At 48.0% G+C, this 16096-nt stretch overlaps 1 protein-coding gene across 4 annotated transcripts in view; it reads right to left on the reverse strand.

The window, feature by feature from the left end:
• Positions 1 to 16096, reverse strand: part of LPGAT1 (lysophosphatidylglycerol acyltransferase 1) — a 107931-nt gene that overhangs the window by 29083 nt on the left and 62752 nt on the right. For all 4 annotated transcript variants that reach the window (XM_032962618.2, XM_032962617.2, XM_076070558.1 and 1 more), the window contains 2 exons: positions 8631 to 8749; positions 7389 to 7484 (listed from right to left, as the gene is read on the reverse strand). In XM_032962618.2, the coding sequence (XP_032818509.1) occupies positions 7389 to 7484; positions 8631 to 8749 (215 nt within the window). The remainder of the gene's footprint in view (positions 1 to 7388; positions 7485 to 8630; positions 8750 to 16096) is intronic.

A 16096-nucleotide genomic window follows, 5' to 3' on the forward strand; every position in this document is an offset into this window, starting at 1 on the left:
GCAGGGGGAGGTTAACGGTCAATAATAACATGAGCGAAGGAAAATCGAAAACATTAGGGTCAGAAAAATATTTCCCCTCAGAAAATGCGATGCCGGTCACATGAGGCGTGCGGCGTTGCTGCGCTTGTCAAATAGGTGCACTGCATTGTGGGGCGTGCCTCAGCCAATTAGGGAGCGCCGCCTCGTTAAACCAAACATTTAAGCGAGCTCCATCTGCCTCAAGAGCTTTTGTGATCTCAGCAGCGAGCGGTGCGTTCAACTCACCCCCCCCCCCCCCACCGCACCTCACCAATGTAAAGAACACATCCGTTGTCTTTGTTGGGAGTATGTAGAACGAGACAGGAGGAGGATCTCGCCACGACTCTGGCTGCCGCCTGATGAGGCCAGTTGTAAATACTGGCGAAACGTCGTACTCGAGTTGTAAATGTTGTGGCTTTGCTCTCCAACACGCCGGTGTGCTGAACCAGTAACGAATCGGCCACGTTCTGTTTACGTGACAAACCTTCACCAACGGGCTGTGTCTGATGGTGGCGGGTTGAGCAACACATTTATAATCACGCGATCTAACCCAAAAACCTCTATTATGGATAATACTGCAACCGTTTGACACAAAAGTAAGGTTTAATAAGAAGAGGTGGTGATTGTCATGGGCTACTGTGGAACAGTAAGGAGTAACTAAACAATATTTTTGCAATGAGGTGAAAGTTACATTATCTCAATGCCAATCTTTGGCCGTACAATCAGAGTCATTACGTTGGGATGGTATCTCATTTAGGGTATCTCGATTAGTTGAACGCGTTTTTAGAAAATGTACTGTTGAGAAAATAAACAAATCAAACTTTGGACGGATATTAGGTAGAAAGTTGAAGATGGATTTTATACAATAGCAATTTGGCAAGGATTAGCGTATGGCACTGAGTTGCTAGGAAAAAGTCGTAAGTCCTTTTCTTCCTACTCAAATGAGGATTGAATGAATTCGTATCGCCTCTTTAAAGCCCTGAGACAACTAGCATCACGATAATTTATTAATAAAGTAACAAGTTAATAAGTGTCGTATGATTCCCATAACCAACAATGTTTTCCGAAAACAATACAACTTACACGTGGTGTCGGTTCCGGTGAGGTGTGGTGTCTGTACCTGTGAGGTGTGGTGTTGGTACTAGTGAGGTGTGGTGTCTGTACTGGTGTGGTATCTGTACCGGTGAGGTGTGGTATCTGTACCGGTGAGGTGTGGTGTTGGTACTAGTGAGGTGTGGTGTCTGTACCGGTGTGGTGTCTGTACCAGTGAGGTGTGGTATCTGTACCGGTGAGGTGTGGTGTCGGTACCGGTGAGGTGTGATGTCTGTACCGGTGAGGTGTGGTGTTGGTACTAGTGAGGTGTGGTGTCTGTACTAGTGAGGTGTGGTGTTGGTACTAGTGAGGTGTGGTGTCTGTACTAGTGAGGTGTGGTGTTGGTACTAGTGAGGTGTGATGTCTGTACTAGTGAGGTGTGGTGTTGGTACTAGTGAGGTGTGGTGTCTGTACTAGTGAGGTGTGGTATCTGTACCGGTGAGGTGTGGTGTCTGTACTAGTGAGGTGTGGTGTCTGTACTAGTGAGGTGTGGTGTCTGTACTAGTGAGGTGTGGTGTTGGTACTAGTGAGGTGTGATGTTGGTACTAGTGAGGTGTGGTGTCTGTACCGGTGTGGTATCTGTACCGGTGAGGTGTGGTATCTGTACCGGTGAGGTGTGGTGTTGGTACTAGTGAGGTGTGGTGTCTGTACCGGTGTGGTGTCTGTACCGGTGAGGTGTGGTATCTGTACCGGTGAGGTGTGATGTCGGTACCGGTGAGGTGTGATGTCTGTACCGGTGAGGTGTGGTGTTGGTACTAGTGAGGTGTGGTGTCTGTACTAGTGAGGTGTGGTGTTGGTACTAGTGAGGTGTGGTGTCTGTACTAGTGAGGTGTGGTGTTGGTACTAGTGAGGTGTGATGTCTGTACTAGTGAGGTGTGGTGTTGGTACTAGTGAGGTGTGGTGTCTGTACTAGTGAGGTGTGGTATCTGTACCGGTGAGGTGTGGTGTCTGTACTAGTGAGGTGTGGTGTCTGTACTAGTGAGGTGTGGTGTCTGTACTAGTGAGGTGTGGTGTCTGTACTAGTGAGGTGTGGTGTCTGTACTAGTGAGGTGTGATGCCTGTACTAGTGAGGTGTGGTGTCTGTACTAGTGAGGTGTGGTGTTGGTACTAGTGAGGTGTGGTGTTGGTACTAGTGAGGTGTGGTGTCTGTACCGGTGAGGTGTGGTGTTGGTACTAGTGAGGTGTGGTGTCTGTACTAGTGAGGTGTGGTGTCTGTACCTGTGAGGTGTGGTGTTGTTACTAGTGTGGTGTGATGTCTGTACCAGTGAGGTGTGGTGTCTGTACCGGTGAGGTGTGGTGTTGGTACTAGTGAGGTGTGATGTCTGTATCGGTGAGGTGTGGTGTCTGTACTAGTGAGGTGTGGTGTCTGTACTAGTGAGGTGTGGTGTTGGTACTAGTGAGGTGTGGTGTTGGTACTAGTGAGTAGTGGTGTCTGTACTAGTGAGGTGTGGTGTCTGTACCGGTGAGGTGTGGTGTCTGTACCAGTGAGGTGTGATGTTGGTACTAGTGAGGTGTGATGTTGGTACTAGTGAGGTGTGGTGTCTGTACTAGGGAGGTGTGGTGTCTGTACTAGTGAGGTGTGGTGTCTGTACTAGTGAGGTGTGGTGTCTGTACTAGTGAGGTGTGGTGTCTGTACTAGTGAGGTGTGGTGTTGGTACTAGTGAGGTGTGGTGTGTGTACCGGTGAGGTGTGGTGTCTGTACCGGTGAGGTGAGGTGTGGTGTCTGTACTAGTGAGGTGTGGTGTCTGTACCGGTGTGGTGTCTGTACCGGTGAGGTGTGGTGTCTGTACTAGTGAGGTGTGGTGTCTGTACTAGTGAGGTGTGGTGTCTGTACCAGTGAGGTGTGGTGTCTGTAACGGTGACGTGTGGTGTTGATACTAGTGAGGTGTGGTGTCTGTACTAGTGAGGTGTGGTGTCTGTACTAGTGAGGTGTGGTGTCTGTACCGGTGAGGTGTGGTGTTGGTACCAGTGAGGTGTGGTGTCTGTACCGGTGTGGTGTCTGTACCGGTGAGGTGTGATGTCTGTACCGGTGAGGTGTGGTGTTGGTACTAGTGAGGTGTGGTGTCTGTACTAGTGAGGTGTGATGTTGGTACTAGTGAGGTGTGATGTTGGTACTAGTGAGGTGTGGTGTCTGTACTAGGGAGGTGTGATGTCTGTACTAGTGAGGTGTGGTGTCTGTACCTGTGAGGTGTGGTGTTGGTACTAGTGTGGTGTGATGTCTGTACCAGTGAGGTGTGGTGTCTGTACCGGTGAGGTGTGGTGTTGGTACTAGTGAGGTGTGGTGTTGGTACTAGTGAGGTGTGATGTCTGTATCGGTGAGGTGTGGTGTCTGTACTAGTGAGGTGTGGTGTTGGTACTAGTGAGGTGTGGTGTTGGTACTAGTGAGGTGTGGTGTTGGTACTAGTGAGGTGTGGTGTCTGTACCGGTGAGGTGTGATGTCTGTACCGGTGAGGTGTGGTGTTGGTACTAGTGAGGTGTGGTGTCTGTACTAGTGAGGTGTGATGTTAGTACTAGTGAGGTGTGGTGTCTGTACTAGTGAGGTGTGGTGTTGGTACTAGTGAGGTGTGGTGTCTGTACTAGTGAGGTGTGGTATCTGTACCGGTGAGGTGTGGTGTCTGTACTAGTGAGGTGTGGTGTCTGTACTAGTGAGGTGTGGTGTCTGTACTAGTGAGGTGTGGTGTCTGTACTAGTGAGGTGTGGTGTCTGTACTAGTGAGGTGTGGTGTCTGTACTAGTGAGGTGTGATGCCTGTACTAGTGAGGTGTGGTGTCTGTACTAGTGAGGTGTGGTGTTGGTACTAGTGAGGTGTGGTGTTGGTACTAGTGAGGTGTGGTGTCTGTACCGGTGAGGTGTGGTGTTGGTACTAGTGAGGTGTGGTGTCTGTACTAGTGAGGTGTGGTGTCTGTACCTGTGAGGTGTGGTGTTGGTACTAGTGTGGTGTGATGTCTGTACCAGTGAGGTGTGGTGTCTGTACCGGTGAGGTGTGGTGTTGGTACTAGTGAGGTGTGATGTCTGTATCGGTGAGGTGTGGTGTCTGTACTAGTGAGGTGTGGTGTCTGTACTAGTGAGGTGTGGTGTCTGTACTAGTGAGGTGTGGTGTTGGTACTAGTGAGGTGTGGTGTTGGTACTAGTGAGGTGTGGTGTCTGTACTAGTGAGGTGTGGTGTCTGTACCGGTGAGGTGTGGTGTCTGTACCAGTGAGGTGTGATGTTGGTACTAGTGAGGTGTGATGTTGGTACTAGTGAGGTGTGGTGTCTGTACTAGGGAGGTGTGGTGTCTGTACTAGTGAGGTGTGGTGTCTGTACTAGTGAGGTGTGGTGTCTGTACTAGTGAGGTGTGGTGTCTGTACTAGTGAGGTGTGGTGTTGGTACTAGTGAGGTTTGGTGTGTGTACCGGTGAGGTGTGGTGTCTGTACCGGTGAGGTGAGGTTTGGTGTCTGTACTAGTGAGGTGTGGTGTCTGTACCGGTGTGGTGTCTGTACCGGTGAGGTGTGGTGTCTGTACTAGTGAGGTGTGGTGTCTGTACTAGTGAGGTGTGGTGTCTGTACCAGTGAGGTGTGGTGTCTGTAATGGTGACGTGTGGTGTTGATACTAGTGAGGTGTGGTGTCTGTACTAGTGAGGTGTGGTGTCCGTACTAGTGAGGTGTGGTGTCTGTACCGTTGAGGTGTGGTGTTGGTACCAGTGAGGTGTGGTGTCTGTACCGGTGTGGTGTCTGTACCGGTGAGGTGTGATGTCTGTACCGGTGAGGTGTGGTGTTGGTACTAGTGAGGTGTGGTGTCTGTACTAGTGAGGTGTGATGTTGGTACTAGTGAGGTGTGATGTTGGTACTAGTGAGGTGTGGTGTCTGTACTAGGGAGGTGTGGTGTCTGTACTAGTGAGGTGTGGTGTCTGTACCTGTGAGGTGTGGTGTTGGTACTAGTGTGGTGTGATGTCTGTACCAGTGAGGTGTGGTGTCTGTACCGGTGAGGTGTGGTGTTGGTACTAGTGAGGTGTGGTGTTGGTACTAGTGAGGTGTGATGTCTGTATCGGTGAGGTGTGGTGTCTGTACTAGTGAGGTGTGGTGTTGGTACTAGTGAGGTGTGGTGTTGGTACTAGTGAGGTGTGGTGTTGGTACTTGTGAGGTGTGGTGTCTGTACCGGTGAGGTGTGATGTCTGTACCGGTGAGGTGTGGTGTTGGTACTAGTGAGGTGTGGTGTCTGTACTAGTGAGGTGTGATGTTGGTACTAGTGAGGTGTGGTGTCTGTACTAGTGAGGTGTGATGTTGGTACTAGTGAGGTGTGATGTTGGTACTAGTGAGGTGTGGTGTCTGTACTAGGGAGGTGTGGTGTCTGTACTAGTGAGGTGTGGTGTCTGTACTAGTGAGGTGTGGTGTTGGTACTAGTGAGGTGTGGTGTCTGTACTAGTGAGGTGTGGTGTCTGTACTAGTGAGGTGTGGTGTCTGTACTAGTGAGGTGTGGTGTCTGTACTAGTGAGGTGTGGTGTCTGTACCGGTGAGGTGTGGTGTCTGTACCGGTGAGGTGTGGTGTCTGTACCGGTGAGGTGTGGTGTCTGTACCGGTGAGGTGTGGTGTTGGTACTAGTGAGGTGTGGTGTTGGTACTAGTGAGGTGTGGTGTCTGTACCGGTGAGGTGTGGTGTCTGTACTAGTGAGGTGTGGTGTCTGTACTAGTGAGGTGTGGTGTCTGTACTAGTGAGGTGTGATGCCTGTACTAGTGAGGTGTGGTGTCTGTACTAGTGAGGTGTGGTGTTGGTACTAGTGAGGTGTGGTGTTGGTACTAGTGAGGTGTGGTGTCTGTACCGGTGAGGTGTGGTGTCTGTACTAGTGAGGTGTGGTGTCTGTACCAGTGAGGTGTGGTGTCTGTACCGGTGAGGTGTGGTGTTGGTACTAGTGAGGTGTGGTGTCTGTACCTGTGAGGTGTGGTGTCTGTACCTGTGAGGTGTGGTGTTGGTACTAGTGTGGTGTGATGTCTGTACCAGTGAGGTGTGGTGTCTGTACCGGTGAGGTGTGGTGTTGGTACTAGTGAGGTGTGATGTCTGTATCGGTGAGGTGTGGTGTCTGTACTAGTGAGGTGTGGTGTCTGTACTAGTGAGGTGTGGTGTTGGTACTAGTGAGGTGTGGTGTTGGTACTAGTGAGGTGTGGTGTTGGTACTAGTGAGGTGTGGTGTCTGTACCGGTGAGGTGTGGTGTCTGTACCTGTGAGGTGTGGTGTTGGTACTAGTTAGGTGTGGTGTCTGTACCGGTGAGGTGTGGTGTCTGTACTAGTGAGGTGTGGTGTCTGTACTAGTGAGGTGTGGTGTCTGTACCGGTGAGGTGTGGTGTCTGTACCAGTGAGGTGTGGTGTCTGTACCGGTGAGGTGTGATGTCTGTACCGGTGAGGTGTGGTGTTGGTACTAGTGAGGTGTGGTGTCTGTACTAGTGAGGTGTGATGTTGGTACTAGTGAGGTGTGGTGTCTGTACTAGTGAGGTGTGATGTTGGTACTAGTGAGGTGTGATGTTGGTACTAGTGAGGTGTGGTGTCTGTACTAGTGAGGTGTGATGTTGGTACTAGTGAGGTGTGATGTTGGTACTAGTGAGGTGTGGTGTCTGTACTAGGGAGGTGTGGTGTCTGTACTAGTGAGGTGTGGTGTCTGTACTAGTGAGGTGTGGTGTTGGTACTAGTGAGGTGTGGTGTCTGTACCGGTGAGGTGAGGTGTGGTGTCTGTACTAGTGAGGTGTGGTGTCTGTACCGGTGTGGTGTCTGTACCGGTGAGGTGTGGTGTCTGTACTAGTGAGGTGTGGTGTCTGTACTAGTGAGGTGTGGTGTCTGTACCAGTGAGGTGTGGTGTCTGTAACGGTGACGTGTGGTGTTGATACTAGTGAGGTGTGGTGTCTGTACTAGTGAGGTGTGGTGTCTGTACTAGTGAGGTGTGGTGTCTGTACCGGTGAGGTGTGGTGTTGGTACCAGTGAGGTGTGGTGTCTGTACCGGTGTGGTGTCTGTACCGGTGAGGTGTGGTGTCTGTGCCGGTTAGGTGTGGTGTGTGTACCGGTGAGGTGTGGTGTCTGTACCGGTGAGGTGTGGTGTTGGTACTAGTGAGGTGTGGTGTCTGTACCGGTGAGGTGTGGTGTCTGTACCGGTGAGGTGTGGTGTCTGTACCAGTGAGGTGTGGTGTCTGTACCGGTGAGGTGTGGTGTTGGTACTAGTGAGGTGTGGTGTCTGTACCAGTGAGGTGTGGTGTTGGTACTAGTGAGGTGTGGTGTCGGCGGATATACAGCGGTGTGCGCGGTGAGAATGCAGCCGTACCTGCTTGATGAAGAAATCCCCATGCACCCAAGACACCAATCCGAAGTTGGTGAACTTAAATATGTGCTCCATTACCCACATTATGTGCCTAATCGTCTGCAAGCACCCATACACGCACACACACACACAGACAAAGGAAAATTTAGTTTAATCTGAGCAAGCTCAAAAATTATTTGCACATAAAAAAAATGAAATCTGTCTTTAACAAGAGGAACTTCATGCCAAAACCATGCCCCCCCCCCACCACCACCACCATCGTTATGTTTACACTACACAGCAATCTTATTTACGTAAGATGTTTGTTTGCATGCTTGCAAAATGTGTCACACACACAACCAGCAGACTCGGGGATGTTTGGTCACTGCACACATTTTTGTTAAGATTTATTTTATTTATTTGGAGGATGGGATGCAAGTGCGGTTTTTTTTCCAATGTTCACCAACTGCTAGGAAAAAAAACAACGATCTAGCCTCTCAAAGGGCATCAACTACCCTCCCCATCCCTTCCCAGATGGCTGGCCGCTGTAAAGAACAGGCCAACTAAAATCTGGAGAGGCTCTCTATGAGCTGCTGCTTCTAGTCAACGCCCTTCCGCCAACTCAGTGGCGTGAGCAAGCAACAGCAGCGGCTGCACCTCCACCATAACTGCTTTCTGAAAGAGAGTCGAGTGCCCTGATCACAGCGCCACTAATCCCTCCTTGTAATAATAATAATAACGTTGGACCTGTAACGCCCCACCACCGCACACACCGTTCGCTCGCACGCTCTCGTGGAGAGAGGACGACTCGGAGGCGCGAGGAGGAGCCACGCACGAGCGGCGAGGCAGCCGCGAGCCGAGCCGATCCCCTCTACATATTAAGGTGTCAATGGCCAATTAGTGAGTTTTTACATGTGGAAGGATACCGGAGCTCCTGGAGAGAACCCACGGGGGCGAGTGGGGGAAACGCTCTGTTCCGTGCAGACGGAACAAGGTGGGACTCCACATTTTTATGCTGCCCCGCCTTCTCCCGGCGAATCGGGGCATGGCGTCTCCTCGACGTCCCCGGAGGAAAAGGGAGTTCGACAACGTCTGCATGGCGATCCGCCGCGACCCTCGCTGCCTCCGCGCCGCCGGATTACAGGCAGCCAGCCGCGTAGGTAGGCACCGCCGCGCCCGGCTACGCGAAGATGCCTCGGAGCGGGGGGCTTCTTGCCGAGAGTTTCGCGGACGTCGCTCAAACGCGCGAGCCGCGAGTTTACTTACGGTCCCTTTGTCTTGCAGGCACATCATGAGGGTGCAGATGTCGCCCGTCGACTGGTGGTTGACCATGACGAGCGCCTGGTCCTCGGCTATGGCAGCCACGTCCGCGCCCCACTCCACCACTGCCGCGCACACAAAGACACAGATTCCCCACCCGTGTCGCTTTTAACACACCGTTGGGGCAAGCACTGTTAAGTGAGCACCGATGAAGACCGGCATGGCACACAAGGAGCTGGGTGACCAGCACCACGCCCGGCCGCCTTTGTCTCCCCCAGTGCTGACTTTACACATCGCACGAGGTAGTCATTTGAGACTGAGTTGACACTATGGGAGGCCCAGGCCCGGTTCAAATATTCGCACATTGTTATATTCGTCACTGTGATGAACGGGAATTGAACTCGAGTCAGCGGGTGAATAGCAAAGTGCACTAACCACTGCACTACTGCTCCCCACAGAAATGCAGCCACGCACGCGTGCACCGTTGGTCAATACAGGCAGTAGCAGCAACAGGTTCAGAGGTTAGGCTTCAACACGACAAAATCAAGGTAGTTGTGGAGAACTTATGTCATAAAATAAATAAGCAGACAATACGCCCACATCATATATCAATCAGACAGCCTTTTAGAACCCATATTTAAACAGAGAGGGTCGTTGCCTATAAACATGTGACAGTTCACCCGCCTAGGCTCAAGTCAGCCTGACTGCTGATGAGACACTCTTTGTTGAAACTGGTCCAGAGATTGCTTGTATAGAACAAATGCTGCTGAAATTATACATTGCCAGAAAGGCAGTGACTGTGGCTGATGGGATTTGTAAAAAAGTACCAACTAAAAAAAGACATGTTCTCAATCCCCTTTTCACCAGTTGAGTCGATATTATCTACCGTTTTCCCCACACACCTTCCACACGACCAAAACATTACAATGGTATCGGCCTCAATATCACCTCTAAATGGTTTTACAGACAATTTACCATTCAGGCGTTCGGCTTCATGCTAGACTTGAACCGCGCTCTTCATCGCTACAATTTATAGAGATGCCACGGTTTATATTAACACAGCCTATAGACCATAGCCTTTCCACACCTCCGATTAGCACGGTTGGCTACGGACGGTGCGAAAGAAATTCAACATACATACACTTAGCGCTGCACAATAGTGAGTGCTTTTCATCTACGTTCTACCTTCTCAATAAGTCCCCAGTGCTGTGTTTGCACTGCACTGAGCACACAGACAAATGTTGGCAGTTATTAATGGCTCATCTTAGACCATCAGGATGCTCCTGTGGTGTTAACGGTCAGCACACTGGAATTGCAATCCAGAGGTCACCGGTTCAATTTCCCGGCAGGGGCAGCTGAACAAAAATTGTTCAAAGTTTCTTAGTTCCATCGCCACATTTTGTCCAACGGGCAGTATAAATGATCAGCAGGCCGCATGTGATGGGGTAAAGTGTGGGGAACCACCCACCTCTCCCAAAACGTCGACCCAGCGAGAAAAAATAGGCCAAATTACCCTGAAGTTGAGACTCTTCTACAGGCAGCGGCGCAAGCAAAAATATTGCAGGGCTGCACCACCTAGCTACCTAAAGAAAAACATAATCTCATCACTGCAATTGAGAGCTTGCTTCATCTTGTGACAGCCTCCAAGGATCTGAACCCAAACCCTCACTGGTGCTGGCTCAGTCCCCTACTATCCCTGTGACAGACTTCAGTCCCCTACTAGCCATGTGACACAGACTTCAGTCCCCTAGTAGCCGTGTGACACAGAAAAAATACTGATTTTTTAGTATTTTCCCACCAGACAGGCAGCAGATTTATTTTCTCGAGGGAGCACAAAACAGTCGACTTCTATAGCCCAGAGGTTAAACATCAGTTTATATATCACGAGAAAAATAAACATTTAAATTATTCTTCCGCTCTCGCTGTCATTCAATAGGTATACGGACCACTGCTGTGAATGTGGTTCTGCGAAAGTCTAATTTAGTTTCGATATTTTTACGAAATTAAAATAGAAGGCATAACCTCGTCTGTATTGATGGTCTGCACCTCATACGATTGCCTCTTTTTATATTCCATTACATGAATGAAACACGTTTCAGAGAAGCTAACGTAAAATCACACACTTCTCCACGTGTGACTCGACAACAGGCCCATGGCAGTTGCATTTAAACACCCAAAACACACACCACTTATATTGACACATTAAACAAAAGGCTGCTCCAACAACTTGTTTTTTCTCTCTTCAGAAACAACAAGACAGAGTACCGAAAACATTTTAAATTTGATGTGCATTCGTCATCCCTTTTTTGACGAAACAACCAAAAGGACGGCATTGCTTGATGTCAAAATAATATCAGCATTGTCGCTGCTCACATTTTATCACTGCTAAAATATATGTATATTCTTGGTTCTTTCGGTAAAGTCACGTAGAAGGGAGACAATAAAATAAAAAAAAATGTAAAACAATACAATTCTCACGGCGTTTCGACTGCAACACAAGCAATCATCATCAGGTGTGAAAACCACAGCAAGAAAAATTTGAAAAAAGTGCCGTGTTTTTTTTACGTTAGCACCACTAAAGTGGCGGGTTTTTTTAACGTTAGCACCACTACAGTCTCAGACTAGGTGCCCACAAATTGGCTCCCCCCCCCCCCAGGCAATCGAAAATAGAAACGGACCGATACTGATGGCCATGATGAAGCATAGGCCCACCAGACTCAATGGCACTTTCTCTACCACGCATGCTCCGGTGAAAAGGCAGGTACAGTATTTATAAACATCGGACTCTTCCGCCAAATAAGGCAGGGTCAAGGACTTTCCTTTCCCCACGTGGCCATGCAGAATCAAAATATGTATTTATATTGGAGAAATCCGATGAGCTATGAAGCTCTTTATACGCCCCATCACCGGTTCTACAAAGCGAGCATGAAACTGTCGCGCGTGTGACTCGTGTGCACAGACGAGACGGTGTCTCTGCTGGGCGGTCGTCCTGGTACGTACGAATGTTGAACTTCTTCCGCACTGTACATAGACAACCGTGCTAATCGGAGGTGCGGTTATGGCATTTCACCCGTCTCGTGTATCACATTTCTTTTCCCAAAACTGAACTTTTCCTTAAAAATCTTCTTTTCTCACCTGACATTTCTCAAGCTTTGGGAAATAGGTAAGAATTGTCCTCAACAGATACTTAATCCTTCCCACTCACATCTTTATACAGGGACTCTTCTACTTACAAGCATTCGACTTACAAACTTTCAGAGATACGAACAAACCTGTCCGTATGTTCAGTTGCCTGTTCGGACCGAGATTCGTAAGTTCAACCGCCGCGCAATAGATGGCAGTGGTGGCATTTACATCTGCAGAACATAAAGAACCAGTGGCATCTACATCTACAGAACGTGAAGAACCAGTGGCATCTACATTTGCAGAATGTGAAGAACCAATGGCATCTACATATGCAGAACGTGAGGAACCAGTGGAAACTACATCTACAGAACGTGAGGAAGCAGTGGCATCTACATCTGTAGAACGTGAAGAACCAGTGACATCTACATCTGCAGAACATGAAGAACCAGTGGAATCTACATCTGCAGAAGATGAGGAAGCAGTGACATCTACATCTGCAGAACGTGAAGAACCAGTGGCATCTACATCTGCAGAACGTGAAGAACCAGTGGCATCTACATCTGCAGAACGTGAAGAACCAGTGGCATCTACATCTGCAGAAAGTGAAGAACCAGTGGCATCTACATCTGCAGAGCGTGAAGAACCAGCAGCATCTACATCTGCAGAACGTGAAGAGCCAGTGGCATCTACATCTGTAGAACGTGAAGAACCAGGTGGCATCTACATCTGCAGAACGTGAAGAACCAGTGGCATCTACATCAGCAGGACATGAAGAACCAGTGCCATCTACATCTGCAGAAAGTGAAGAACCAGTGGCATCTACATCTGCAGAACGTGAAGAACCAGTGGCATCTACATCTGTAGAGAGTGAAGAACCAGTGACATCTACATCTGTAGAACGTGAGGAACCAGTGGCATCTACATCTGCAGAACACGAAGAACCACTGGCATCTACATCTGCAGAACGTGAGGAACCAGTGGCATCTACATCTAAAGAACATGAGGAACCAATGGCATCTACACCTGCAGAACATGAGGAACCAATGGCATCTACATCTGCAGAACGTGAAGAACCAGTGGCATCTACATCTACAGAACATGAGGAACCAATGGCATCTACATCTGCAGAATGAGAAGACACCAATGGCATCTACATCTACAGAACATGAGGAACCAATGGCATCTACATCTGCAGAACGTGAAGAACCAGTGGCATCTACATCTACAGAACATGAGGAACCAATGGCATCTACATCTGCAGAATGAGAAGACACCAGTGGCATCTATATCTGCAGAACGTGAAGAACCAGTGCCATCTATATCTGCAGAATGAGAAGACACCAGTGGCATCTACATCTGCAGAACGAGAAGAACCAGCGGCATCTACATCCGCAGAACATGAAGAACCAGTGGCATCTACATCTGCAGAACGTGAAGAACCAGTGGCATCTACATCAGCAGGACATGAAGAACCAGTGGCATCTACATCTGCAGAACGTGAAGAACCAGTGGTATCTATATCTGCAGAACGTGAGGAACCAGTGGAATCTACATCTGCAGAACGTGAAGAACCAGTGGCATCTACATCAGCAGGGCGTGAAGAACCAGTGGCATCTACATCTGCAGAACGTGAAGAACCAGTGGTATCTACATCTGCAGAACGTGAGGAACCAGTGGAATCTACATCTGCAGAACGTGAGGAACCAGTGGCATCTACATCTACAGAACATGAGGAACCAATGGCATCTACATCTGCAGAATGAGAAGACACCAGTGGCATCTACATCTGCAGTACATGAAGAACTAGTGGCATCTACATCTGCAGAAGATTATACACATTTTTTAAGCCATTCCCATGTTTAGTGTACACGCCATACAACATGTTTGGAATCGACAGGAGTAAAGTTGGACTTACGAACAAATCCAGTGGCGAACAGACCTCTGCAACATAACTCGTTCATAAGTAGAGGAGTCCCTGTATCAGTATTTTTTTCTACCTCCGTGACTTCACCGAAAGAACCAAAGATTAAATTATTTATGTACTCCAAATTGCATTGTTTTGTCATATTCTGGAGTAGATTTTCAATTGCATTAATTCATTTGCATTGTCAACATTAGGCACATTTCTAAATTGCTTAATGTTTCTTAAAATTCCCCTAAAACTAAAAGGAACGGAAAATATTTAATGCTTTTTGAGATATTACTCATTTATAAGCTTTTTGTCTACTTCAACCATTACCCTCTGCCCATCCAGAAGTAAGCAGAGGGCAGTAACCAGGAGGAATAAAGGAATGGGCTCAAATAATTATGATGATGTGCTGTACACACTCGACCTGCCACCATGTAACCCAAGAAAATATCCCCTTATATTTATCGCTACATGTATTCAATCCGGAGGTTCCGAAATCCTCGCTTCTTGGGTCGTAAAGAGAGACACCACGTGATGCTGACAGAGTCAATGCAATTGGTATGCCTGGCAATGGGATTGGAGCTGGTTGCCTGGACTTAGATACTGATGTGCCAGAAACTGATGTCTAATTTCCTTTGCCAGCAGACAGAGTTTCAGCGCAGCACAGGAGCTATCAATGCACCTGTGGCTGTTTTAAGGATCATATTTTTGATCCAGTTGGGAACAGTGCACAGACGTCCTATCGCTCACCGAGCTTCCTCTTTAAAATGTTATCATTTCACATTGTTCCCAAATATTTGACACAAATAGCAACACAACGGGGGAAAAAAAGGGGTGCAAAGTTGTACACATGTGCAAGTCGCCATGGCAATTTGTGGCCGGTAACGTTCCCAGTGGCAGCACATGAATTGTTAATCACGAAGTCCACAAATACATCCTGGCAGATACATCTCTGCCAACTGTGTCACCCAGTTAATCGAATGAGAGTTGGCACGGCAGTCAGAAAATTAAGCGTAATAGAAAGGGATATGATGTTGGTTGAAGGATTGGAAAGATGATACACAGGGCTTTGTACTTTTCACTTGTTAGGTTTTTTTATTAAATAATTATTTATCCTTCTCGCCGGTCACTGCCGCTCTCAGCTCGGGATGTGTAACGTCCTAATTTTGGACGATCTGGTGTGCAAAGCCCTCAACTACTACAACCCCCAAAGTGCAGCAGCACTCTATAAATCTGGGTGGCCAGCCCAAGAAAACCATACAAAATAAAATGAGAAAAGTGGTTCCACCCCCACCAGGGGGTCAAACCGTAATTGCTCAAGTTGAACACGTAACAGGAGTAGTAAGGCTGTCGCAACTAAAATCATCCACGAGAAGCTTTTTCTGGTTACATGGCATAAATATAAATGTGTTGCTAAACCCGCCACCACCTGACACTGCCAATTAATAAGGTTTATCACGTAAACAGCGTATTCACAGCCGTCACATTTGGACGCTGTAACCCACTCATCCTCGCGAGGGCGACTGCACATATGTATGTACGCTGAAGTTATTTCGCACCGTACGTAGCCAACGGGGGGGGGGGGGGGATAACAAACTACAAACTAAACGCGACAACAAGCAGCTCTCAAGAAATTAGTTTTTTTTCATTTGTGAATGCGACAAGGATGATCGTCGACAATTGTGGTGGCGTCAGCGATGAAGTGGCTTCGTAGGCCTCGGTTATCACAGCCTCTAAATGTGTCAACTGTGAATACGCAATCAAGAAGCAGATTTCGCATTCAACCAAAATGACCGGAAAGAAAACTTCAATTGTTTCGCGCATTCAAAGGCAACAATCGCCGACATGCAGTGGTCGCTGTGTACGGCCACGTTTGGATGGATGCCCGCAGAGATAAAGTGTCCAGTCGAGGTTTATTTTGCTTTTTTTTATAATCTACGAATAAATTGTCACGCAGTAAAAAATACAGTAAAACCTTGGATTGCGAGTAACTTGGTCTGCGAGTGTTTTGCAAGACGAGCAAATTTTTTTAATAAATATTAATTTGATAAACAAGCGAGGGTCTTAGCAATACGAGTAGTACGTATACGCTTTGTCTGCCGAGCATCACGTGATCACAAGTGATACACGAGTGCTTTGATATACGAGTGCTTTGAATTACAAACACATTTTCTGGAACGAATTATGCTCGCAATCCAAGGTTTTACTGTATATTGAATTAAGATGCCCAGTCTGGCTTATCAGACAATCCTATTCTGTGGGTTGGTTGGTTGTGGTCCAACATTGACAGTTTCGATTTAAAGCTTTCGTGACTGCAAGGATTCATCTTCTTTGGTTCTTTCGGTAAAGTCACGTAGAATGAGAATAAAATAATAAAATAACACAATAAAATTCTCACGACGTTTCGGCCACAACGCAAGCGGCCGTCTTCAGGTGA

The sequence above is a fragment of the Petromyzon marinus genome, chromosome 29 (assembly GCF_048934315.1).
Source record: "Petromyzon marinus isolate PM22_M1 ecotype Great Lakes invasive population chromosome 29, UKy_Petmar_22M1.pri1.0, whole genome shotgun sequence".
Taxonomy (NCBI): domain Eukaryota; kingdom Metazoa; phylum Chordata; class Hyperoartia; order Petromyzontiformes; family Petromyzontidae; genus Petromyzon; species Petromyzon marinus.